Consider the following 27,843-nt stretch of genomic DNA (forward strand, 5'->3'; position numbering starts at 1 on the left):
GTCTCAGATTCCTAATTGGAATTTCTGGTTTTAATAGCAATATTAACTTATTTAGCCCAAAATTTCATTTTCTGCAAAGAAAAGAAATCTAATGTATGATAAAATAGATCACCTTAATATAGAAATTTTAGCTGAGAACAGATGAAAATTATTTAATGAAAGAAACTACCCTACTCCCTCTGCTAAATGTCACTATGACAAAGGACACTATTTTCTAACTTTATTCAAAAAAAAAGTAAACAGATATGAACTACTAGCTCTTGCTGATCTTTCTAAATTTTTACTTACTCAGATTAAAAACAATCAACTTTTTGTTTTGTTTTGTTTTGTTTTTTAATTTAGAGACAGGATCTCGCTCTGTTGCCCAGGCTGGATCCAGTGCAGTGACGCAATCATAGCTCACTGCAGCCTCAAACTCCTGGGTTCAACCGATCCTCCCACCTCAGCCTCCCAAGTAGCTGGGATTACAGGTGTAACCCACCATGTCTGGCCAGATAATCAATGTTCAATGAAACAATCTAATCCAGATCTTACCAAGTATTAGAGAGATGTAAGTATGAAAAGCTAAGATGGTTAAGCAGCACAGTGCAGACCTCATGCTCCTTCCTGAAGCACCTTCGCGTAACTGCAAGAGGCCCAACTCCTATGGGAATTAAATGCATTTTAGAAAGAGAACATTACTGGAAAATCATATTCAGAAACTTCGTAAATATTTTTATATATTGGGGGGTTACAAGTACAGATTTCATATATTATGCTGTGGTGAAGTCTGGGCTTTTAGTGTACCCATCACCCCAAGAGTGAACACCATACCCAAGAGAGGGTAGTTTTTCAACCCTCTCTTCCCCCACCCCTCCCATCTTTGGTCAACTATTAAGAAAGCATAGGAAACCACATGAGAGTAATAAGATCTAGCAAGAAGCAATATTAGTAACACATAATTTTTCATCCAAGAATTTGGACAACAAGGGTTAACATTTTTAACTTTCATCCGAAAAACTATGTGTAAGTCCTGAAAAACATGATCAAGAATCAAAGGCTTATTTTCTGTCCCACAAACAAATTGCCAATAATTATCAAGCTAGTTATGCAGACATGTTGCATTGTCCTCATATTTAATAAATGTTTTATCTTCCCTGTCAAAATTAAGATAAAATTAAATTTGTACCCTATTTCCAGAAAATCCAATAAATTCTAGTAGTCTGATAATCCTTGCTGGTAAAAGGGACAGCATCTGTAAGAAAAAAATATACAGTGTACTTATGTCTTAGTGTTTCTAACTGCAAACAAATCTAAACTAACAACTTACAGTTTTAATGCTTCAATAACATGAGAAATTGGGAACAAGTTTTAACCATCAGATATTTCTGTGACCACATATTGTAACAATCACTTATGAATTAATTTCATTTAGCTAAGACAATGAACGTTTAAAAAGTTTTTTTTAAGCCTGGTCTTTCCAGGGTTCGCTATAGAATACTGGGACCTTTGATGTGGTGTGATGAAGTGACAAGAAGGCAACCCCTCAAAGCGCCCACACCCAGGCAAGGTTTCTTAGTTTCCTTTCCCAGAAGCAAAAATCAGTCATAGTCTGTGTGATGTGTAGACACCACCCAGAAGTGGACAGCTGCAGCACTACCACTTCTCTCTGGGATATTCCTGAAGGACAGTGGTGAGGGAATATCCTTCCAGTAGGCAGAACCCTGGGCAGTGCACCTGGTTATGCACTATGCTTGAAAGGAGAAATGGCCAGATGTGCAATTATACGCTGATTCAGGGGATGTAGACAATGGTTTCGTTGGATGGGCAGGGGCTTGGAAGGATCATGATTGGAAAAGTGGTGACAAAGAGGTCTGGGGAAGAAGTATGTGGACAGATCTTTCTGAATGGGCAGAAAATGTAAAGATATTTGTGTCCCATGTGGATACACACCAAAGGATGACCGTGGCAGAAGAGGATTTTAACAACCAATTGGATAGGATGGTCCATTCTGTGGGTACCAGTCAGCCTCTTTCCCATTTATCACCCACAGGCTCATGAGCAAAGTGGCCATAGTGGCACATACACTCATGTGTATACTTCTCTTGATCACTTTATTTTCTCACGAATTCCAGTGAACCATCAATAAAATTTAAAAATCTCTTAATCACATACTGGAATTTGACGGATTACTACTGAGACTTCATTTCCTCAGGGATCATCAAAAATCATTCCTCAAGTTACACTGGTCCCTCAAACATTTTCAATTCCAGAGCCTTCGTTGTCATTGCAACAATATTTCTGCTGTGGAAATGGAAATGGATTCCACTGTTCCTTGTTACCAAAAACCTTACTAGTCTATTCAGAGTACCACACGCTTCCCTTACATTTTACAATCCAAAGCTACTCTGAGCATATGTGGAACTTTATAACACACTGGGTCACAATGCCAGAAAACTGATCCCACTCTAGCTGTTTGTCAACCAACCCAGGGAGAGGTTCAGGGTGAGGTTCAAATGCAGTGGAAAAGGCACAGAAAACCTTAGGTTCTTCTGCAAAAGTTCTGGTTTCTATACAGTGATTTCCTTACCAAATTAAAGGCCCCAGTGCCAAGCTTGACACCCCCTTCAAACTCATAGAAGAATTCCTGCTGAAGTTTGTTCTTCTGAATTTCATGCAGGATAGTAAGACATTCTCTGGATTGAAGAAAAAAAGTGACAGTGTAAGTTGACCATGACTCTGAAAATAAATATTAAATCAAATTTTACACTTACACACTATAAAATAAATGTCAATAATTAAAATACCACCAAAATTTTAAATGGATGATGCTATGCTGAGTTTACTCTTAAGGATACTAGGTAATAATCATCAAGGAAAAAGGAGATGCTCATTTTTACAGTGTCTAGCAGGACCAGTGTTTCTGGACTTAAAGAGAGGGTTCATCCATTGGCAAGCACCAGCCAGGAGCCGCAGGACCACAGGCTGCCATCCCACAGCTTCCGGCAGCATCTTACAGCGGACTCCCTGGGAGGGCTCAGCTTTCAACCACTGCATACACTGCAGCAACCTGAGGAAATGAGATGCTACTGGCAAGAAGATCTGAATTGCAGTGTGACTGCCATTGTCTCAAGCAGACCAAATAAATTAGGGCTTGGGACCAGGACAGACTGAAACAAGAAAGCAAAGGCCATCACAATGGCCCCATCTCTCCTCTGCTTTCTTCCTGCTCCATCCATGAAAATCTTTCCAACTTCTCACTTCATTTTCTATGTATTTCTCTCTTGCCTGTTCACATCATCTTCAAAAGGCAAATATTTAACCAGAGAAATACAAATTAAAACAATAACAAAAATATAAAAATTGATAATACCTGGGAATTGCTTATCAAATTGACAAATATATTTTTTAATAGTAAGGAATAATGAGATATCATGAATCACTTGGTGTGATGCAATTATAAAATGTGCAACTACACTTGTGATCCAGTCTAGCCAAATATTTTTAATCTGAATCTAGCAAGCCTATAGACCTAACTTCCAGTTTACAAAAAATGTAAGGGCTTAGAGAGTCAATTCAGATGCCCACCAGCCTACAAGCATCCCCTGCTGTCATTTCCCCTGGGTCATTTATTTTTTATTATGGTGTATTTTGCCAAGATAAAGTGATGAATGTTTATTTGGTCAGCTCAATCAATTTCTTCTGATTTCTGACTTTATGCCATGGTTAAAAGGCCTTTGAAAGTGACATCACGTACCTAATGATATCATTTCTATGGTATTTTTGCCATAGAGTCATAATCTGAATTTAATCATGAAGAAACGTTAGAAAAGGCCACAATGAAAGATGTTTTACTAAATAACTGGCCATTTTATTCTTTTAAAATGTCAGCATCATTAAAGACGAAGACTGAGGAACTATTCCGAATGAAAAGAGACTAAGGCAAGACATGACAGCTAACCTCGATACCCAGGATCCCGGGTTGGATCCTGAGCCAGAAAAAGGGCACTGATGAGACAACTGGAGAAATGTGAGTGAAGGTCATGGAGTAAATATTAATACTGTATCCATATCAGTTTCCTGATTTTAATAATTGTACTGTGCTTCTGCAGAATATTAATATTTGTAAATCTGAGTGAAGGCTATATGGAATTTTTTTGTAATAATTTTCAAATTATTTCAAAGTGAAAAAATAAAAAATAAAGTTTAAAGCCTTTGTATTTAAGAATTATAAAAATACTTTATGTTTCCTGCTAGAATTCTTTTAAAATCTTTTAATATTAAACCTATATGGACTTTTTTTATCTTAATGATTTTTCCATAAAATGAACAATTTTCCCAAAAACAGTTACGAAAGTACCTATCTTTCTTCACTGTTTTGAAAGGGCCTATCTATATAAAGGAATTTAGTATATTTTCAATTCCCAGGTAAGTGTGTGTGTGTGTGTGTGTGTGTGTGTGTGTGTGCGCGCGTATGTAAGTCCATGTGTGCACACACACACATGCACTGTCTCTTTCAAAAACCCACACGGTTCATTTCACTGATATGTAAAGGCATACCTTGTTTTATTGCACTTTACTGTATTGCACTTTGTGGATACCATATTTTTTACAAATTGAAGATGTGTGGCAACTCTGTGTTGAGCAAGTCTATCAACGCCATTTTTCCAACAATATGTGCTCACTTTGTGTTTCAGGGCCACATTTCAGTAATTATCATAAAATTTCCAAACTTTTTAGTTATTACTGTATCTGTTAATGGTGACCTGTGATGGGAGATCTTAAATGTTACTACTACTGTAATTGTTTCAGGGTGCCATGAACCACACCCATATAAGAGGGAAAGTTATCAATAAATGTTGTGTGTGTTCTGACTGACAGGCTGTTCCTCCATCTCTCTCCTCCTCAGGCCTCCCTATTCCCTCAGACAAAACAATATTGAAATTAGGCCAGTTGGTAACTCTACAGTGGCCTCTCAGTGTTCAAGTGAAAGGAAGAGTCGCACCTCTCACTTGAAATAAAAAACTAGAAATAATTAAGCTTAGTGAGGAAGGCATGTCAAAAGCCAAGACAGGCTGAAAGCTAGGCCTCTTGTGCCAAACAGTTAGTCAACTTGAAAGTGCAAAAGAAAGGCTCTTGAAGAAAATTAAAAGTGCTACTTTAGTGAAGGCACAAATGATAAGAAAACAAAACCGCCCTATTGCTGATATGGAGAAAGCTGTAGTGGTCTGGATAGAACAAACCGCCCACAACACTCCCTTAAGCCAAAGCCTAATCCAGAACAAGACCCTAACTCTTCAACTCTATAAAGGCTGAGAGAGGTGAGGAAGCTGAAGAAAAAAATGTTGGAAGCTAATAGAGGTTGTTTCATGAATTTAAGGAAAGACACCATCTCTATAACAAAAAAGTGCAGCCGGGTGCGGTGGCTCACACCTGTAATCTTAGCACTTTGGGTGGCCAAGGCAGGTGGATCATGAGGTCAGGAGTTTGAGACCAGCCTGGCCAAGCATGGTGAAACCTTGTCTCTACTAAAAATACAAAAATTAGCCAGGCATGGTGGCGCACGCCTGTAGTCTCAGCTACTCGGGAGGCTGAGGCAGAAGAATCACTTGAACCTGGAAGACGGAGGTTGCAGTGAGCTGAGATCGTGCCACTGCACTCCAGCCTGGGCGACAAAGGGAGACTCCATCTCCAAAAAAAAAAAAAAAAAAAAATGCAAAGTGAAGCTGCAAGTGCTTATGTAGAAGCTGTAGCAAGTCATCCAGAATATCTAGCTAAGATCACGGACAAAGGTGGCTGCACTAAACAACAAATTTTCAATGTAGGCAAAATGGCCTTCTATTGGAAGAAGATGCCATCTAGAACTTTCATATCTAGAGAGAAGTCAATGCCTGGCTTCAAAACTTCAAAGGTCAGGCTGACTCTAGTTAGGGGCTAATGGAACTGGTGACTTTAAATGGAAGCCAGTGTTCACTTACCATTCCAAATATCCTAAGGCCCTTAACAATTGTCCTAAATCTACTCTGCCGGTGCTCTATAATTAAAACAACAAAGCCTGGATGATAGCACGTGTTTAAAGCATGGTTTACTAAATATTTTCAGCCTACTGTTGAGATCCACTGCTCAGAAAAAAAAGATTTATTTCAAAGTATTATTGCTCACTGAAAATGCACCTAGTCACCTAAGAGTTCTGAAGGAGATGTATGCAAGGATTATATTGTTTTCATGCCTACTAACACAACATCCATTCTGCAGCCCATGGATCAAGGAGTAATTTTGACCTTCAAGTCTTACTATTTAAGAAGTACATTTTATAAGGCTATTGCTGCCATAGGGATTCCTCTAACGGATCCAGGGAAAGGAAACAGAAAACCTTCTGGAAAGGATTCATCGTTCTACATATCATAGACAACATTCATGATTCACGGAAGGAAGTCAAAATGTCAACATCAACAGGAGTTTGGAAGAAGTTGATTTCAACCCTCATGGATCATTCTGAGGGGTTCAAGATTTTGGTGGAGAAAGTAACTTCAGAGGTGTTAGAAACAGAAAGAGAACTAGAATTAGAAGTGGAGCCTGAAGATGCGACTGACTGCTGCCATCTCATGATGAAACTTTAATGGATGAGGAGTTGCCTCTTATGGATGAGCAAGAAAGTAGTTTCTTGAGATGAAATCTACTCCCGGTAAAGATGCCATAAACATTGTTGAAATGACAACAAAGGATTTGGAATATTAAATAAACTTAGCTGATAAAGCAGCAGCAAGATTTGAGAACTCTGAAAGAAGTTCTCCTGTGGGTAAAGTGCCATCAAGTGGTATTGCATGCTACAGAAAAATCTTTCACGAAAGGAAAAGTCAATAGGTATGGCAAACTTCACTGCTGTCCTTTTGTAAAAAATTGCCATAGCCACCCCAACCTTCAGCAACCACCACCCTGAATGTCAGCAGCCATCAACATGGAGGCAAGACCTCCACCAACAAAAAGATTATGACTTGCTGAAGGCTGAGATGATTGTTAGCATTTTTTAGCAAACAAGTGTTTATCAGTTAAGGTATGTATATTTTTTAGACATAATGGTATTGGCAGACTTAAGAGAATACAGTACAGTATCAACGTAACTTTTATATGCACCAGGAAACCAAAAAGTTTGTGTGACTCCCTTTATTGCAATATTCACTTTATTGTAGTGGTCTGGAACCCAAAATATCTCTGAGGTACACCTGTATGTCTTTGCCTCCACAGGCCTATTTTAATTCCTTTAGTATTTTTAAGTTTTGATGACTAAAACAGCAATTAGCATTGAATTTAACATTCGTTTATATCTTCTAAAAATATTTCACAAAGAAATCTATACAACAGCATGTCGGGTACCCAAGATCTACCACCCCCTTCCAGGATTTTGAATGAAACACAATTTTGTGAAAGGATTTTCAGTGAAGTACCTCTTAAAATACTAAATTTTGGTTCTGCTACCAGGAATGGCAGGGTAGCTTAGGTCAGATTAACTTTCCCACAAATAACTATTATAAATTCTGGAAAAATACAAAATATACATTTAAAACATATTTTTACATAGTGGAAAATGATGGGAAAAAAGTAGGAGTCTCAGGAGAGAAGAAAGTAAGAATGGGGCAGAAAAAAAAAGTTTGAAAAATTATGACCACAAATTTCTCAAAACCACACTTAGGCACATCATAGTCAAACTACTGAAACTCAAAGATACAAACTAGTCAGTCTTCAAAAAAGCCAGAAGAAAAGACACATTATGTATAGGGGAACAATAATACAAATGAAAACCGAGTAACAGAGGCTTTAATACAATAGGAAGCCAGTTTTAAAGGGCTGAAAGAAGGAATGAAAACCCATCGACTCAGAATACTATAGTTAGCAAGAACAACCTTGAAAGAAAAAGTAAAAAGTAAATATATTTTAAGATAAATGAAAACAGAATTTGTTGAAAGCTAACACCCTATAAGAAATGCTAAAGGAAGTTCTTCAGTCTGAAAGTAAACAGGAAATATATTTACCATTTTGAATAAGAATATGAAAAATGGTAAGAATACGGGTAAAGAGAGAAGACTACAACATATAACTGATTAAAGAGAAAGTCTGACACTGTATTGTAGGGTTTATAATATATGTAAGTCTGCTATACATCATAAAAATAGCACAAAGGGCCGGGTGCGCTGGCTCACGCCTGTAATCCTAGCACTTTGGGAGGCCGAGGCGGGTGGATCACGAGGTCAGGAGTTTGAGACCAGCCCGGCCAATATGGTGAAACCCCGTCTCTACTAAAAATACAAAAATTAGCTGGCCGTGGTGGTACGTGCCTGTAGTCTCAGCTGCTCGGGAGGCTGAGGCAGAAGAGTTGCTTGAACCCAGGAGGCAGATGTTGCAGTGAGCTGAGATCGCACCACTGCACTCCAGCCTGGGCAACAGAGCAAGACTCGGTCTCAAAAAAAAAAAAAAAAAAAAAAATAGCATAAAGGACAAAATGCGGTAAATGAAATTACACTTTTGCAAAGTTCTTACAATTTATGTCCAGTGCTACAATATTAATTCTAAGTTGACTGTAATAAGTTAAAAAGAATATTATAAACACTACAGCAACCACAAAAAAAATTAGAGAGTACAGCTAAGAGAATAACAGTTTTTAAAATGTTATTAAAGCAAAAGAAGACAGCAGGAAAAAAGGGGAAGAGAACAGATGAGGCAAAGAGAAAAAGCAAAATGGTAGTCACAAGTGCAAACATATCAACTGCCCAGCTATGTGCATCTACAAGAAATACAATTTAAATATTTAAAAATACAATTTAAATATGAAAACAAAAATAGGTTTAAAGTAAAAGAATATATCCCATGCAAAGACTAATTATAAAAAGCATGAGTGCCTATATGAATATTAGACATAACAGATTTCAAGACAAGGAATATTACCACAGTTAAATAGAGACATTTCAAGATGATGAAAAGGTTAATTCATTAGGAAGACAGAACAATTATAAATACATATTATAAAAGCCTAACAACAGAGCTCCTAAATATATGAGGCAAACACTGACAGAACTAAAGGAAGAAAGGGATGACTCCAGATTCAAACTTAGAGCCTTTAACACTCTGAGTAAATAACAGACAACTGGATAAAAATCAATGGGGATATGAACAACGTTATGGCCACCTCAGCTGAACATTTCCATCTACTGCAGAAAGTTCTACTGGGCAGTGCTGCTCTGGAGTCTGAACCAAAGATATTACTATAAATTTAAATTTATAAATTGTTCTAAGGAGAGAGTAACTAAAATTACCTAATCAGATATTATGTCAGTAGCTTTATTTTCAGCTAATTTGCTCTTAAAATTGTATTTAAACTTAAATTCTGTTGTCCTATAACACTGAATACACACTCAGCAAAAAATCAAATTCATTTTTACCAACACCAAATAAAAAATCCTAGTCAGGCTGGGCACGGTGGCTCATGCGTGTAATCCCAGCACTTTGGGAGGCCGAGGCAGACGGATCACGAGGTCAGGAGACAGAGACCATCCTGGCTAACACGGTGAAACCCCGTCTCTACTAAAAATACAAAAAATTAGCCGGGCGTGGTGGCGGGTGCCTGTACTCCCAGCTACTCGGGAGGCTGAGGCAGGATAATGGCATGAACCCAGGAGGCGGAGCTTGCAGTGAGCCGAGATTGCACCACTGCACTCCAGCCTGGGTGACAGAGTGAGACTCCGCCTCAAAAAAAAAAAAAAAATCCTAGTCAAACTTAATTTAGGAGAATTGTGAAGAACAAAGGAGTAAACAGCACAAAATTATTTACAAACTGCATCTTACTTTTTAACTTACTTATATATTTGGTAACTTGTTCTAATTTTGAGTCCACCTTTGATGAAGTTGATCATATTTTCATCCTGAAAATAATTCAGTTAAAAAATTAGATTTAGCAAAAAATTTTAAATTGTCTCCACAGTTGTGTGTTTGTGTGATTAGAAAAACAAAAACAAATAAAAAAAAGTATTTTGAGGACATAATTTTGAAATTAACACATACTCTTGCTTTACATTTAAAAGTTTTTGGGGTAATTTTTCTTCCACATTAGAGGACAACAAAAAGAAAATACTTGTAGAATCCTTCAATTATTTTATATTACTAAGGAGGTAATCCTCACCAATTAGGGGCCATATGGGGTCCAAATTATTTTAATAAACATCGACATCTACTGAGCAATTTTCTTCTGGGTTTAATAGAATCTAAAATGGATGACTTTAACATCCTGCTCTAAGGCCAAACCTTCCAGTACATTACACCCAGTAAATGGGACAATGGTTCTTCTTTCACAGAGTACTTTAGCAGTCAGAGTCTATTTAATGTTGCGAATTTTACTCACACACATTTCCAGGCCCAAAATAACTGGTCTGGTTTCTGAAGTGGCTGTCACTACTATGCAATTTTGTTTTAGGAAAACACCACCACTTCAGTTCTGTTTATCTGATTGTCATTGACCATAAAATTGAGGCTGTTGGCCTAGATGAATGGCATTTTTGGGGTCAGCATTCTAGGATTCTAAGACAATAAATTACACCAAATAACCATTTGAAGGAAGTTACTCTAATAGATGGTACTAGTGGAGACAGTCATATGTTTTGCATATCCAGAGAGAAAGTTTTTCTAGTCTACTGATATTAGAAAGATGCTCTGGCCGGGTGCGGTGGCTCACGCCTGTAATCCCAGCACTTGGGGAGGCCGAGGTGGGTGGATCATGAGGTCAAGAGATCGAGACCATCCTGGCCAACATGGTGAAACCCCATCTCTACTAAAAATACAGAAATTAGCCAGGCATGACGGTGGGTACCTGTAGTCCCACCTACTCAGGAGGCTGAGGCAGGAGAATCACTTGAACCTGGGAGGCGGAGGCTGCAGTGAGCCAAGATCGCGCCACTGCACTCCAGCCTGGTGACAGAGCGAGACTCCATCTCAAAAAAAAAAAAAGAAGAAAAAAGAAAGATGCTCTGATATGTATTTCTCATGTACTTAAGCATCCTTCTGTAGCAAAAGAAAAACTGAATTTCATTTACTAATTTCATTAATTACTTAAATATTTAATGTTCTAATTATTATAAGAATCAATAGATATGAAATTCAATGTTTATCTTCTTAAATTAAGGAACCTTATGATTATATAAAATCCAATACCAACCAGAAAAGAATTTAAATTAGCTTGAAATATGCCTCAAAAAAAAAAATAAAAAACATATTTCATTTCAGGATTCATCAAACTTAAACTTAACGCCTATTTTATACCAGGCACCCAAATGCAAAAACAGATGAAAGTAATGCAATATGTTAAGGGAGGGCGTCAAGAACGGGGAGGGAGCCATGCACAGGGACAGAGTCATGCACGGAGATGGGATCATGCATGGGATGTCATGAGAACACAAAGTAGTGGCATGGAGAGGGCTAGATACGCCTCCTGGAAGCATTGGTGCTTTAAGCACAAAAATAATTAGAAACTGGCCAGGTATAGAAAGGCAAAGCAGATGTGAATTTTGTAAGCAAAGTAAAACTTAAGTGGAAAGACAGGGTGGCATTAGGATCATGACGGGTTTGGCCATGTGTGCATATGTAATTCCACACTGCTGAAGAATCTATTGCAAAGAGAATGACCAAGGAGTTAAGAAAGCTACCTCCAGCCATGCTACTCAAGTATGCAACTCCGTCAGTGGCTTTCAAGGACACCTGTAAGGTGCAGGGGGTGGCGGACGGGTAGGGAACATAGAGAGGAGGTACCAGTTTTGTTTGAAAAAGTATCCCCCTCATTTGTGATATTCTGATAGAGAATACTGCCATACTCAATCAGAGCTACTGAATGCTGAAGCAGAGAAGTGACCAGGTTAGAGACTCATTTTTAAAAGGGTACTCAACCCTCAACTGCAGAATAGGGAATAAGCTGAAGGTAAAAGAAATTAGAGGGGGAGAGTCACTAGGTTGCTGTGCAGTCCAGCAAAGAGTGGATAAGCACTTCTTCTAGAACAACAATAGGAAGAGACGGAGCTGCACAATCTTTAAAAGGCTAAAGCAGCATGAATATAAAAGTGATTGGGTGGGAGGCATGAGGAAGAGGGGACAAGCATGAATATCTCTTTAATTTCAAATCCCCAAATATAAAACAAGCCTTCAAATCCCAGATTTGATTGCCAAATCCCTGTTTGGAAAACAGAAAAAAACTTGGGCCTCCATGACTACCATTATGATGCTTACTGAGGCAGTAAGACTGTTGTTATCAACCAGCCTTTGTAATGTCTGGGTTTTAGGAAACAGGGTCATGGGCTACAGTGATTCCATTTTACTAAACCAGAATCCAACCCAAGAGGTAAACCTCCAGGAAAAGAAAGAAGCAACTGTCAAATAATTTAAAAGATTGTGGCCAGGCGCAGCGGCTCACGTCTATAATCCCAGCACTTTGGGAGGCTGAGGTGGGTGGAACACCTGAGGTCAGGAGTTCGAGACCAGCCTGACCAATATGGTGAAACCCTGTCTCTACTGAAAATACAAAAATTAGCCAGGCATGGTGGCACACATCTGTAATCCCAGCTACTTGGGGGGCTGAGACAGAAGAACTGCTTGAACCCAGGAGGCAGACGTTGCAGTGAGCTGAGATCGTGCCACCGTACTCCAGCCTGGATGATAGAATGAGGCTCCAACCACCCCGCCACCCCACCCCAGAAAAAAAAAAAAAAAAGATTGCAAGTGAGGAAGATTTTCCATTTCAAAGTTGAATTTCTTTCTGATTTCTTACAATCTCTACCCCACCTCACCCTCACTGTAGCCATCACTAACACCCATGAAGCCATTATGTGAAAATTTATGTTTTACAGAAGCATTGGAAGATACAGAACTAGGCAAGGTACTGACTGTATCAGTTCCCAGAGGTGAAATTAAAATGGCTCATAAGAAAAGGATTGTTTGGTGACTTCTAAAAACTGCTCTTCCAAAGGAAGAAATAAAAGAAAGGAGAATGAGAATATAGAAAGAAGGGGAAAAATAAAATTTGAAGTGTACATGCTATGCATGCATAACTGAACTTGACTGAGGCAAGCGGTGTACCAGGGGACACTTCCTCTGCCCGGGCCACTCCCACGGGCGGCCTCTACCAGTAGAAAGCGCAAAGGAGAATACTCTCCTGGTTTTCACACAGATGCATCTTAAAATTAGATGTGACGGTTGCAAAGCAGTTTCTTTAAAGTTTCTTTTTTGTTTTTGAGACAAAGTCTTGCTTTGTCACCCAAGCTGGAGTGCAGTGGTGTGACCTCGGCTCACAGAAATCTCAGCCTCCCAGGTTCAAGTGATTTTCCTGCCTCAGCCTCCTGGGTAGCTGGGATTACAGGCACCCGCCACCATGCCCGGCTAATTTTTTTTTTTTTTTTTTGCATTTTTAGTAGAGACAGGGTTTCACCATGTTGGCCAGGCTTGTCTCGAACTCCGGACCTCAGGTGATCCGCCCACCTCAGCCTTCCAAAGTGCTAGGATTACAGGTGTGAGCCACTCTGCCTGGCCTAAAGTTTCTTTAAAGACACAGTCTTTAAAGGGCAATGATTCCCAGTGGAGTGCAATTTGAAATAGATTCTTAAGTGCAGTAGAGGAGGAACAAAGCTCTCTAGCATCTTTTTTCAGCGAAAGTTTATCAGAATAACAAATATTTGCCATCACAACTCTAAGTCAAAAGAACTGAAGCTTTGACATAGAATGCACCATATTTTTCTATGCAGCACTGGCAGTCTTCCCAGCCAATATGAATTCCAAGCCAAATATTCATTACCTGCACAAACGTGAGTGCAGCTTTCTGTAGGAGACACTCGGCATAACAGATTTCAGCATGCATTTCCTCTATGAAAAACAAATAAAATTATATTAAGTAAAATCACACATCCAAACTGATTGCTCTGTGATGTTCAGGAAAGACTGGCAGATAAATGAATCCAAGAGAGACCCCAAAACTTAGATTGCCCTTGTGCTTCCACGAAAGCCGAATGATAACCCCAGTTCTCACTTTGTCAGGGAGATTTTCCTGGAATGTGCGAAGTGTTCAGGGAAGTCATCCCCATTCAAACGTAACTGCAAAGAGTCAGTCACTATGTATCAGAGACCCAAACTCAACTCACAAGGGGAAATGAACATTTAAAAGCACTTTTTTAAAAAAGGAAACCACTTATTTTTTAACTTAATTAGTAACATAAAACTTTGGCTGTGTGTGGTGGTTCATGCCTGTAATCCCAGCACTGTAGGAGGCCGAGGTGGGTGGATCACCTGAGGTCAGGAGATAGAGACCAGCCTGACCAACAGGGAGAAATCCCATCTCTACTAAAAATACAAAAATTAGCCAGGCATGATGGCACATGCCTGTAATCCCAGCTATTCGGGAGGCTGAGGCAGGAGAATCACCTGAACCCGGGAGGTGGAGGTTGCAGTGAGCCGAGATTGAGCCACTGCACTCCAGCCCGGGCAACAAGAGTGAAACTCCATCTCTAAAAGAAAAAAAAAAAAAAAAAAAAAAAAAACTTTAACACAGTTTTAAAAGTTGAAAAAAACTAAATTAAATGTATGAATACTAGCTTCCAAAATATGAAGGTACGGTAACCATGACACTAACCAGACACATTAGCTACCTGAAAAGAAAGCAGCAATTCTCTAGAGCTCGGTGAAAAAGAAACGTCCTGCACGGCCACGCTAAGACTCCTCACACATGAAGACCTGATAAGAAAGAGGTAGCACTATCCCAGTCTTAGGCTAATTTGATCATGTGGATGTCCAGCACAAGAATAAGGTACTCACAAAAAGGGGTTAGGTGAGGCTCTGTGCATCCCAGGGACTTGAGGAGTACCCCAAAACACACACCCTAGCTTCCCAACCACCCATTATACTTGCAGAGGATGGAGAGACAAATCTTTACTTTTTTCCATACACAAGTCAGCAGATTCTTGCTCTATCCATGGGATGCAAAGTGGCATGATATTTAAGTAAATGAGCCTAGGGTATTTAATAGCCTGGGCTGCTAAAAAGGCTCTGCCATGTACGAGCTATAGGACCTCGTCCCCTCTCTGCTGGTTTCCTCATTTATAAAGGCCACTAACACCACCTCTAGTTCACAGCTGAAGGATCAAATGAAGCACTGAACATAGAGCTCATGATACACAGTAAGCACTGGATCAGTGCTAACTACGTGCACTGAGATTACTGCCCATGATCCATGTCACTGCTTTTTGGTAAAAGCTCAGAAAGCAGAAAGCATTTTTATGTGGAGTGTGACTGAAAATAGGGTATTTCTATATTATTGGGATTACTGCTAAATAGACTTAGATGACAACAAGTACTTTCTTGCAATTATACACATAGATGCCACCCCCACCCTGCACACACATACAACCCACTGGTTCTCACAAATTGGTTCAAGTTCCTGCCATGCTCATGTTCCAAATGTTTAATTTACAAAGAAGCACCTCTGCAGCTAAGGTCTTCAACAGTACACAGAAAGATAATGTGTATGGCCATTAACAGACCAAACTTGAGGAGTTACAGCCTGCACATCCACAGTCAGGGTCTCAGTCCTTCAGAACACCTCTCCTCAAAGTGTGCCTAGTGATTTTCTAGCTGTGTTCAGCGGGATACCAACTGGTAACTTATTTTTAGCCAGTCGTCTAAATATCTTCTTCCTAGGTAATTCAGTAACAGTGTGAGAACCAGGAATTACGAGCTATGAAAGTCTGCTCAGGAATACAGATTGCTGGCTTGGGGTACATGCAGAGGGGATGAAGTCCGTGGTGGTGACGGCAGCGGTGGGTGGGGGGCGGAGGGGAGTGCGCCGGTAACGGTAACGGGAGCAAGGAAAGCCAAGAGCACCTTCAGGAAAAGCCAGTCAAGGGAGGAGACATCAACGAGGCTGGAAGGGTTAAGTCAAGGCTCAATTATAAATGGCCTTGAATGTTAGAGCCTGCACTTGATTCAGGAGGCAACAGTGAGTCAGTCCCTGCAGAGATCTGAGCAGATGGGTGGGCAGATCAGGGTTAAGTGAAAGATGAACAAATTTAAGAGCAGCATGGGGATGTGATAACAAGGCAGACAGAAAAGGCATGAGAGTTTGAACTTTGTATTCTACAAATAAGTATCTGTCATATTAAATCCCTTTCACATCCTAGGCACTCACTGCATTTAAATATCTGTTTGTAAAGGCAATTTGAAACCCATTTGGGGAAATTCGCCAGCCACAAGAGAAAAGAACTAGTATGTTCCATATTAAACCCATGAAAAGTTTAATGAAATATACTCACTCCTGTAGACAACCAGACACTCAAGGATGTAAATGAAAATTACCAAGAGGAAAAACAAATCACACACTAAAGCTACAATGTTTTGACATGCTCCCTTGAACACAAAGTCTGTTTGGGTTGCAGTTGACAGCCAAACTCACTAAGAATAAAATACAGCTTAATTTATAAAAGTCTTATTCTTTCACTGTGGTTGATTTACACTGCATAGTTCTTTAGTTCTCAAAATTAGCCATTAGGCACTTATGAGTCGGTAACTACCAGAATATCTCTTAATTATAAATTCCTTAGTCCACAGGAGTAAGTATCTTCATGATGCACTGAAATAATGTTAGCTAAGCACTGCTTTTAGATATGAAAGTCTAAATAAACCTGTATTTCATAATAGGCTATAGTCACAAGTTTATTAGTTTATTTTTTTATGTAGAGACAGGGTCTTGCTCTGTCACCCAGGGTGGAGTACAGGGGCATGATCTGCACTCACTGCAACCTCTGTGATATGGTTAGGCTTTGTGTCCTCACCCAAATCTCATCTTGAATTGTAATCCCCATAATCCCCTTGAATCAAGGGTGGGACCTGGTGGGAGATGTTTGGATCATGGGGGTGGTTTCTCCCATGCTGTTTTCATGACAGTGAGTGACTTCTCATGAGATCTGATGGTTTTATAAGTGTTTGACAAGTTCCTCCTACATGCACTTCTCCTTCCTGCCACCTTGTGAGGAAGGTATCTTGCTTCCTCTTTGCCTTCTGCCATGATTTTAAGTTTCCTGAGGTCTCCCCAGCTGTGCAGAACAATGAGTCAATTAAACCTCTTTCCTTTATAAATTACCCAGTCCTGAATAGTTCTTCAGAGTAATATGAAAATGGACTAATACACTCCACCTCCTGGGCTCAAGGGATCCTCCCACCTTAGCCTCCCGAGTAGCTGGGATTACAGGCACAAGCCACCATGCCCAGCCTATTTTTATAATTAGTAATTTTCTACCTTATTCCAGATTTCCTAAAGTGCCATTGTTCGAAGACATTATAAAAACATAACAACACAGTATCATCTATCTTCAAGATGACTAACACAGAAATAATTCATTATTTCCTTCATCCGTATATGACACATTTCATGCCCTTCTCTACTTGCCTACAGGAGAAAGTGTGGGTTACAGTGGAAGAGTTGTGGCTTAGGGAAAGGCAGATGATCGGTTAACCCTACTCTGCTAGGTGGGGAATCCTGGCCATTTGTTTATAACTCTGATCAGTTCCAAGTCTACAAAGAGGAGGTTAGATTGGTTAATGTTAAGAAAAGCAACAAGGACCGTATATGGCACATACAGGATGCTTTTTAAAAATGGAGGATTATCGGCCAGGCGCGGTAGCTCACACCTGTTATCCCAGTACTTTGGGAGGCTGAGGCGGGCAGATCACAAGGTCAGGAGATTGAGACCATCCTGGCTAACATGGTGAAACCCCATCTCTACTAAAAATGCAAAAAATTAGCCGGGCATGGTGGCGGGCGCCTGTAATCCCAGCTACTCGGGAGGCTGAGGCAGGAGAATGGTGTGAACCCGGGAGGCGGAGCTTGCAGTGAGCTGAGATCGTGCCACTGCACTCCAGCCTGGGCAACAGAGTGAGACTAGGTCTCAAAAAAAAAAAGGAGCATTATCATCTTATTTTTCAAATTATTATTATTATTTTCGAGACAGAATATCACTCTGTCGCCCAGGCAGGAGTGCAGTGGTGCAATCTCGGCTCACTGCAACCTCCACCTCCTGGGTTCAAGCTCCCGCCTCAGCCTCCTGAGTAGGTGGGACTACAGGTGTGCACCACCATGCCTGGCTAATTTTTATATTTTTAGTAGAGACGGGGTTTCACCATGTTGGCCAGGCTCATCTGGAACTCCTGACCTCGTGATCCACCCGCCTCGGCCTCCCAAAGTGCTGGAATTACAGGTGTGAGCCACCACACCCGGCCAAATTATTATACTTATTTATACTCATACAAAAAATACCATGTCATTCATGCCAAAATGCAGCTAAAAAAAAATCTCAAGTATCAGCCTTCATACCAAAAGGAAAAAGGGAGGCAGAGGTCAATGGGCCACTAGAGGGAAGCCACAGAGAGGGTAACAGAAAGGAGAATACAACAAAAGAGTTCAATTTTTTTTGGACCTATTTGATTTATCATTAACCCACTTTAGTGAACTTTAGGTCTAACGGGACTAATTTACATAAGCAGCCCAAAGATGGAAAATATGCAGACATATTCTATCCGAAGTCAAGGGGATAAATACATTCTTATAAATAGTTGGAGGTCAGTTTCTGGAGAAAAAGATGATGGGTTTCAGCTGCCTAGAGTGACCAATGAAATGCCATTCTGTTTGACCATGGTTTTGGGGTCAACATCATGCCCCTTTGAAATAAGTCCCAAAGATGTGAAATGTCTCATAATTCCTCTCCTATAATCAATACTCTAGCTTCATCATGCAAATGTTCCCAAGTTCTCCAACATCCATAACAAGCTGATAATACTCATCTAACAAAATAAACAAAACTTCCTAATAAAACACACTCAAAAATATGTCTGACATATACTTGACCATTAGAAACTACTCTGACAGCAATATCCAGAATTGCTCTTGCTCTAATCAGCCAAAGCTGCTTCTAGTAGCTTTGTATTTTGTGTTTTCTAGCATGGTATATTCTAGTATTTTGTGTTACCTCTTCAGAGAACATGTCTGACAATGGCAATACAGGCACAGATTCTCCTGGGATGGCAAAAGCTTTATTCTACAATAGTGACATTTGAAGGACATTTTTTTTTCCTTCTGCAGGAATATTTAGATGCTCCTTTCTTGTAAACTATTCTGGACTAGAGTGTAACACCGAAAAGACAGAACTGATCGTGAACCTTCTGCCCTAGTCCCAGGGGGCACATCAAGCAATTGACAGCAACAGGGGTCATTTCCTCCCATCTATCTGATCAGGGTGCCGCAGCCTGCCATTCCTGGATTCTTGAATATTCCTAAATGTCCACAAACCAAGCATCTTCCATAATGTGAAACATTATCATTTTTAAAAGATATCAAAATTACTTTCACTTTGAAAAACATTTTTAATAGCTTGTGGAAAACTGAAACTCTCAAAGATGAATGGTAAGAATATAAACCGACCTATACGTAGAAAAAAACTGGGCATACCTATAAATATTGTAAGTTTTCAAACTGTCAGTCCTGGTTCTTCCACTTTTAGGAATCTATCTTATGAAATAACTTTTTAAAATGCATGAATCCATATGTATAAGGATTCTAGGACACCATTATTTATATCAGTGAAAAAATAAAAACCATAGAGAAAAGCCAAGTAAACTACAGTATATCAATCCTACGGAATACCACACAGCTGTTAAACACTCACATGTAACGACCTGGGGAAGTGTCAATGTCAAATTCACATTGTAGGACAACACCTATTATGTGATTCTGTGCTTGCAAAAAAAAAAAAACATGAACAATCCATGAGCAACAACGAAAACCTTATGTGTACCTTATTTATGTATTTGAGTATGTACACAGAAAAGGCTTCAAAATGAACTATTAACAATGGGTACTTCTAGAGGGTGAGTATGATAGGGAAGAGAAAAAGACATTCCATTTACTTTATATACTTCAGTATGGAATTTTATGAGATGATCATTTAACTATTAAAATCAAGGAAAAACGTGATCTTTTAAATGACTTTTACCTTCACTCAGTTGCTCCAGGGATCCTCTAGAAAGAAGACTTGAGAAAGATTCTACAACTGTGTATTTTTTCCTGTATCTACATCGAATAAATAAAAAGGGAGATAGAAAATAGAAAAAAAAAATCAGGCTGAGCTCATTTTCATTTGACATTCATTTCAGTCACTATCACACCAAAGAGTCAAAAAGCTCAAACTCTAAACCCTGAAGTCTATAGGACACAGATCACCCTTTTCCAACACTCTGCATGCAGCACTGGCTAGCCATTTGTGGGAACTCAGTCTGTGTTACTGAACACCACATGGGGAAACCCACACATACCAATGAAAACTAACCTCCAAAGTACCTTCCCTTATCCCTATAACTAAAATCAGTATTTGTGGTAAAATTCTCCACAGGTTAAAAATGAAGTTAAAGTGCAATGTTTGGAAGCTCTCTTCATTTGAGGAGCTTACAACACAATTACATCAGGATGTAATTTCACCCATGTTAACCTTCTGATCATGAACCTTCTGCCCTAGTCCCATGGGGGCACATCAAGCAATGGACAGCAACAGGGGTCATTTCCTCCCATCCATCTGATCAGGGTGCTGTAGCCAGCCATTCCCGGATTCTTGAATATTCCTAAATGTATCCACAAACCAAGCATCTTCCATACTGTAAAACATTTATCATTTTTTAAAAGATATCAAAATAACTTTCCCCTTGAAAAAAATTTTGATAGGGTCTTCCTATACACACAAAGTAAAGCTTAAAATAAAACTAAAAATCTATCTCATTTTAACCAAACAAAAGTGTTCAAAAACAGGTCCTTCTTAAACAAATAAAACATTCCCTCATGAATTTGCATCTCCCACTAAAAACAAGAATGTTCCTTGCGTGGCTTGGTTTGGCATGCGGTACCTAATGTCATCTACGTTGAGAGATGCTTGCTGCTAATCCCACTGAAATCCCCCCCTCCCCCCAGATCTCTGTAGCTCAGACCCCAGGCTATCAAAAAGAAAACTGGAAAATATAGATGCCAAATGGGAATCCTTCAGCTTCGAGGCTGAATTTCTTTTCTGTAACTGTGGCCAATTTCAAACACAGAGCTCTTGGTCAGGCAAATGACACTATTTTTGTCACACAGGCATAAAAGTTTGCAGTCACATCTTAAGTATTTAATGACTCGTCATACTTTTGGCAAGTTTGTAAAGCGTCCTTCATGGCAGACATGCCGTTCTGGATGTCCTGTTGCTCGAAGGTCAGGACAGCCTGCAACACCACAATGGTACTGTAGCCCAAGGCATGGTACATACTCTCCTTAGCCCTGGGAAGAACACAGGGAATTGAGACATTTTAATTCAATGGAAATACTGATCATAAGAAATCCTAGTAAATGCATGTCTTGACTTGCACAGTAACCTTTATTCCTTCACTATAATCACCGAAATTACATGGGTGGTGAAAAGTAACCTCTTAAAAACTCAAGTACCAAGGACTTTCCAATGTAAACCCACATAGGCAGAACAAAATGTTCCAGGTTGAAGGGGACAATATGCATTTCCCTATTTCAACATAAGAGGGCAGCCTGCAGGCAGATTGCAAACAAATCAACTGTTTTCTGTTGAAAAAGGGGCAGCATACTGCCTTTGGCTCTGAAATAAGTGCTAAAATAAATGCTGCTGGAAATGTATTTTTTGACAGAGAGATTCTGATATATTTTTTCAAAAATAAAGGCTCATATAAAATAATCCCTCTCCTCTCCAGCCAAAGGCCAAGAGCAAACAAGATTTTGGAATAAGTTAGGCTGGTCACAAGAGCCATGACCAAAGTAGTTGTCAGACCTTGTATCTAGTCTAATCCCATTATCTGAAGTTCCTGATTAAAGTTCTTGATATTTCAAATCATCAAGTTACAGTGAGAACTGCTTCAGGATTCTTAAAGATGTTAACTAGTACTAATGGGTGGCAGACATCCAGATTCTCGGGCTATGAGAACATCATTTATTTTCTCAAAACTTCTTAAGCTGTATTAATTATTTATAAGGTTTAAAATGGTAATGGATGGTTTTGCTTTTAATTTAAATATTAATGCATAACAGCCTGCTGCCATGCAAAACAAACGCAAGCCACATTCTTCTTTGCCCCCATGGAAATAGTCTAAACATCCTTTGGTAATTTGCAGCTTGTCCTGAACACTGAGGGCACTATCTGTTCAAAAGAACCGCAAGGAGTCAGAGCAGCCCAAAGTTAATCATTAATTGTGGTTTCAAACCTCACATTTTTAACTGAAAGCTCTTTCAAGAAGCAAAAAAAAAAAAAAAAAAAAAAAAAAAAAAAAAATGATTCAAGTGAAGGAAAAGTATTTTTATTTATTTAATTTTTTTTTGAGACAGAGTTTCGCTCTTGTTGCCCAGGCTGAAGTGCAACGACACGATCTCGGCTCACCACAACCTCCGCCTCCCGGGTTCAAGTGATTATCCTGCCTCAGCCTCCTGAGTAGCTGGGATTACAGGCATGCACCACCATGCCTGGCTAATTTTTTGTATTTTTAGTAGAGACAGGGTTTCTCCCTGTTGGTCAGGCTGGTCTCGAACTCCCGATCTCAGGTGATCCGTCTACCTCGGCCTCCCAAAGTGCTGGGATTACAGGCGTGAGCCATTTAAACAGTGAAACGTACAAAAATCGGAGACCAACCTGACTGAATACAACACTAAATCATTTATTTTCATTCCATGTTATGACCAGCTGTGTGTCAGTGGCAGAGAAAGACTTGTTTGAATAAAAATCAAAGGAGACAATGGATACAAAAATACAGTTAAATGGAAGAAATAACTTCTAGTATTTAATAATAGAGAAATTATAATTAACAATAATTTATCGTTATTTCAAAATAGCTAGAAGAGAATAATTATAAATGTTCCTGACACTAAGAACAGATAAATGTTTGAGGTGATGGATAACCCAATTACCCTGATTGATCATTGAACACCGTATACAGGTAAGGAATTATCACATGTACTCCAAAAATAGGTACAACTATGGCTCATCAATAAAAGCATTTAAAAACCCAAAGAAGACAGGCAAGTAGGCTGAGAAAGGAGATGGAGAGACCAAGAGAGAGGGAAAGACAAGCCGACAAAGGAGGTAGAGACAGGAGACAAAGAAGTCTGAGGGACTGAGGAGGACAGAGGGAAAAAAGCAAGGGACAGGCAAGGTGGAGATTGTGAGGCAAATATTGAAGACAACACTGGAAAATTTCCTTAGACTACAGGGCTTCACCATCGATTTCATCATTTGTTCTTAACCTGTGAAACGATAGCTGACCCATCTTGATTACAGCTATTCTAAATCTTAACAGAATTACCATAGCAGCTCCTCAGCAGGTTAATCAATCTCTAAGGTTCAAATGACCAGAGTCCAGTCACCCTAGTAACCACTCAAAGGAAGGAACAAGATTGCCGACTTTTATGCCCAAGTAATCTAGGAAATTATTATACGAGGTCTAAGCTTCATCTAAGCAAGTGGTTGAGGGCACAATGTAAGATTATTCTTGTCAAGATAAAGGCCGAGTAAACAGGCAAGCACAGATTTTATTGCCACATCTGAAAACTTAACAGGTACTATTAATTGAAATTAAATTGTTTGTCAAACAAATAGAAAACCCCAATAATAGCCTTCTTATCTTAAATTTCTTTATAGCATTGAGATCAGAATATTCTGGTTCTTCCCCTCCCCATTTCAAAGGAAAATTTTCCCAGTAATATTTAAAAGGAACAAACATAAAAACATTTCACTGAAAAAAGCAAAATTGAAGTCTTATAAAACTACTTATAAGATGACAATATCTGAACAAGAGAGATTAAAATACGCAAAACAATCAGAAATTTTCTACTAATTATATTTGAAAACTCAGATTTCTAAACTGAATTTTAAAAGTGACCAAAGTAAAGAGGTCTGAACTAAATTAGCTTATCAATATTCAGATGGGAACAGCTAAATTAATTTACAAGCATGACATCAAAGAATCAGCAGAAACATCTGAAAGATATTTTCTCTAAAAGACACAAAGTAAATTACCAGGGGCGAAGCAATTCTAAGGCGTCTGTAAATTTGTTGCTTAGAAATAAGTTCAATGCCACAGCACATTCTTCGAGGCCACTCTTGAGATCCACCTTGGTTGATGATGAACTAAAGATCAAGAAAAAAGCACAGAGAATTTCTATAGCTTTACCATCAGCAAGTTGTCCCCAGGGAGTGTGTGTGTGTATAGATTCTGGAGACAGGACAGGCTGGAATTCTAACTTTGCTACTTACTGTCTATAAGATCCCTGAGTCTCAATTTTCTTATCTGTAAAATGGGAAGACCAACACCTACTTCGTGGGGCTGCTGTGAGGATGAGGTAAAGTGACAAATGCTGCTCATAGCAGGCGCTAAATAGATGATAGTTCCCTTCCCCACTGCTTCAAAGACCATACGTGCAGGAATTCCTCACTTTTGTACATGGAGGAGGGGGAGATTCCTGGTTATCCATGGGGAAAAAAACGTGCTTCATTGGAAAACCATGCACTGTTGAGACTCTAGAGGAGACCTCTACAGGTAATTAGATTCTGATCCTCGGGGAAATTACAACTCTGTAAATTGTAGATAACTAATAGCAGTGCAAAATAACTGTTGTCTATAGGCATGTTAATTTTGTCCTGGCCAGTAGAGGTTCAACTAACTTCCCTCCCCCACCGTGGAATAAGTTAGTTTTCCTGAATTTGCATATTAATTTCAACAGTACTTTACTTCACAGAAATTTGTTCTGTTTTGATTTCTCCTTTGAACCTGTTATAACATCTGCCAAATGTCCTCATCTATAATTAATAATTAATCAGTGATTAAATAAAATCCTTAACATGTTCATTTTTGTATCTATATGAGAGTCATGATTTTATCCTTTTTTGAAAATTATATATTAATCACTTATGATTGACAGAAAGTTTGTTCTTTAAAGCCATCTCTAAAATGTTTTGTGTAACAACTTGTAAAAGGGAAATATTTCAGTAAGTAAATGAGCAGTAGAATGATTTGGCAAAGAAAAATGCTGATAAGAAATAAACCAGCAGGCATGTTTGGCTCATGCCCAGCACTTTAGGAGACTGAGGCAAGAGGAATGCTTGAGGCTGGGAGTTCAAGACCAGCCTGGGCAACAGAGTGAGCACTTGTCTCTATAGAAAAGTTTTTTTAAATAGCCAGGCATGTGGTGTGTGCCTGTGATCCCAGCTACAGGCATTGCAGTGGAAGGATGCTTGAGCTCAGGAGTTTGTGGCTGTAGTGAGCCATGATCATGCCACTGTACTCCAGCCTGAGTGATAGAGACTTTGTCTCAAAAAAATAAAATGAGGCTGGGCGTGGTGGCTGATTACAGGCTCAAAGTGCTTGTAATCCCAGCACTTTGGGAGGCCGAGGCAGGTGAATCACTTGAGGTCAGGAGTTAGAGACCACCCTGACCAACATGGTGAAACCCCATCTCTACTAAAAATACAAAACTAGCTGGGTGTGGTGGCACATGCCTGTAATATCTGCTACTCGGGAGGCTGAGGCAGGAGAATCACTTGAACCCAGGAGGCAGAGGTTGCAATGAGCCAAGATTGCACCATTGTACTCCAGCCTGGGCGACAAGAGTGACACTCCATCTCAAAAAAAGTAAATAAATAAAATGAGACAGGCACGGTGGCTCACGCCTCTAATCCCAGCACTCTGGGAGGCTGAGGCAGGTGGATCATTTGAGGTCAGGAGTTTGAGACCAGCCTGGCCAACATGGTGAAACCCCGTATCTACTAAAAATACAAAAATTAGCTAGGCTGGGTGTGGTGGTGCACTCTTATAATCCCAACTACTCAGGAGGCTGAGGCAGGAGAATTGCTTGAACCTGGAAGGCAGAGGTTGCAGTGAGCCAAGACCATGCCACTGCACTCCAGCCTGGGCAACAGAACGAGATGCTGTCTCAAAAACTAACTAACTAACTAACTAACTAACTAAATAAATAAATAAATAAATAAATAAAATGAAATAAAAATAAATAAATAAACTTGATGAGTATTTGAAGTTGAGTTTCCATCCCACCAACCTCTTCAATTTCATTCTTTAAAACATGAAAGCAAAGTGCCCCTTCAGTGACTCCTCTAGCAGGAATAGGTTCTGAAAGCAAGGCCAAAACCCCTCTCTCCTCAGCAGGTCTTCTCATGGCTCCTTCTTGTTATTCAGATCTAAGCTAATGCAGAGCAGCCTGGCTGACCCCATCCCATCCTGTCTCACTGTTTTTTCTCCCACCATTATTACCATCCAAAAGTATCTTGTGCATGTAGCATTTGTAGACATGCTTGTCTGTCTTTCCTCTCTAGGACATAAATGCAAGGAAGTTGTTTTAGTCATTCCTGTGCACCAGTGCCTTCGACAATACCTAGAACATATTACGTGCTCAAAAAATATGTTGAGTGGTGAATGGGTGGACGGACAGGTACAACTGCTCTGAGCAGAAACAGAGACTTCTTCATGCCTAGAGTTTGAGACACCTCCTCTAGGATCGAGTAGAACTGAGGCAAGCTCTTGATGGAGGGCTAAGAATTGCTTTGCCCTTAAGTTTCCAGTGAATGAAGAGATCAAGTAAGAATGCTAGGAGTTCACAAACCTCTCACAGCAAGATTTTTCACAAGAAAGTTGCCTGATACCTCCTATAATAGTCCATCACCAAATTTTGTCAGTGTTACATTCTGAACATGTCTTGAATTTATCCTGTCTCATCTCTACCGTCCAGTCCAGGTTGGTCACCATGTGTTGCCTGGGGTCTATAGACCCATTTCTTTCCCCATTGCCTAACTCTGTCCCCCTCATCAAATCTTTACCTAAAGTCCTTTTAACTAATATTTATGCTAAATATGTGCCAGGTACTCTTCTAGGTGCTGGCAATACAGCAATGAACAAGACACACAGGATCCCAGGCTCTCAAAGAGCTTTCATTCTACTGGAGAAGGGAGGGCAGATTTGCACAAGCAGACCAAGAACTGACCAGGGTCATCCCTGATTGGGATAAGTGGTCCGGAAGAGAACCTAGTTTTGGTGGGAGGCAGGGGTGCGGAGAAGGCCCAACATTAATGAGGATGGTCAGGAAAAGCTCTCCAAAAAGGTGATATCCAATTGCTGTACAATGGAGCCAGAGATGCGAATATCTAGGTTGAGGGCAGAGAGGGGATTCTAAACTGGGAATGTGATGAGTAAGGCAGAGAATGAGAGAAAATGAGGACAGAAAACAGGCAAAAGCCAGAAACCATAGTGGCAGAGAGGATGTATTTTATTCTTTGAACAAAAGGAAATACATCAGCTCTGAAATCCTCTCCCTTCAAATATTAGGTGTTCCCATTTTACCTCCTGCCAATTCTCGCTAAGGTTACACCTCATCCTTCATTACCAGGAAACAGACTATGAACAGATACTAGTCCTCTTGCCAAACATCCACCTCTGCATCTCAGCTGGCCACACTGTCACCTGGGAGGATACGCTATACACACCCCCACTTAGATACACAAAGTGGGAGCTCAGCACCTCCGAGCATGTAAACTCAGCTCTTCTGAGTGGTTTACAATGATGCTCACCTGGAATTAACACCCCTCTCCAGCACACTAGGGCTATCATGGGTTCTGTAAGGAATGACCAGGAGAGCAACTTTCACCATAGCCAAGACTTCTGTCAAGTATCTCTCGGACACACGTGTTCCTCTTCATTTCCACTGCCATCACATTAATTGAGACTCTCATCACTTCAGATCTGAATTCTGAAATACTC

General features: G+C 39.8%; 1 protein-coding gene across 4 annotated transcripts in view; it reads right to left on the reverse strand.

Annotated features, from left to right (window-relative positions):
* TTC39B (tetratricopeptide repeat domain 39B) overlaps positions 1-27,843 on the reverse strand; it is a 131,979-nt gene that overhangs the window by 19,879 nt on the left and 84,257 nt on the right. For 3 of the 4 annotated variants that reach the window (XM_012500614.2, XM_030816465.1, XM_030816503.1), the window contains 8 exons: positions 24,096-24,206; positions 21,212-21,343; positions 20,037-20,113; positions 13,799-13,866; positions 9,829-9,893; positions 2,570-2,675; positions 1,169-1,234; positions 535-643 (listed from right to left, as the gene is read on the reverse strand). In XM_012500614.2, coding sequence (XP_012356068.1) covers positions 535-643; positions 1,169-1,234; positions 2,570-2,675; positions 9,829-9,893; positions 13,799-13,866; positions 20,037-20,113; positions 21,212-21,343; positions 24,096-24,206 — 734 coding nt within the window. The remainder of the gene's footprint in view (positions 1-534; positions 644-1,168; positions 1,235-2,569; positions 2,676-9,828; positions 9,894-13,798; positions 13,867-20,036; positions 20,114-21,211; positions 21,344-24,095; positions 24,207-27,843) is intronic. The other variant, XM_030816455.1, reaches the window with a different exon arrangement.

The sequence above is a fragment of the Nomascus leucogenys genome, chromosome 1a (assembly GCF_006542625.1).
Source record: "Nomascus leucogenys isolate Asia chromosome 1a, Asia_NLE_v1, whole genome shotgun sequence".
NCBI classification, from domain to species: domain Eukaryota; kingdom Metazoa; phylum Chordata; class Mammalia; order Primates; family Hylobatidae; genus Nomascus; species Nomascus leucogenys.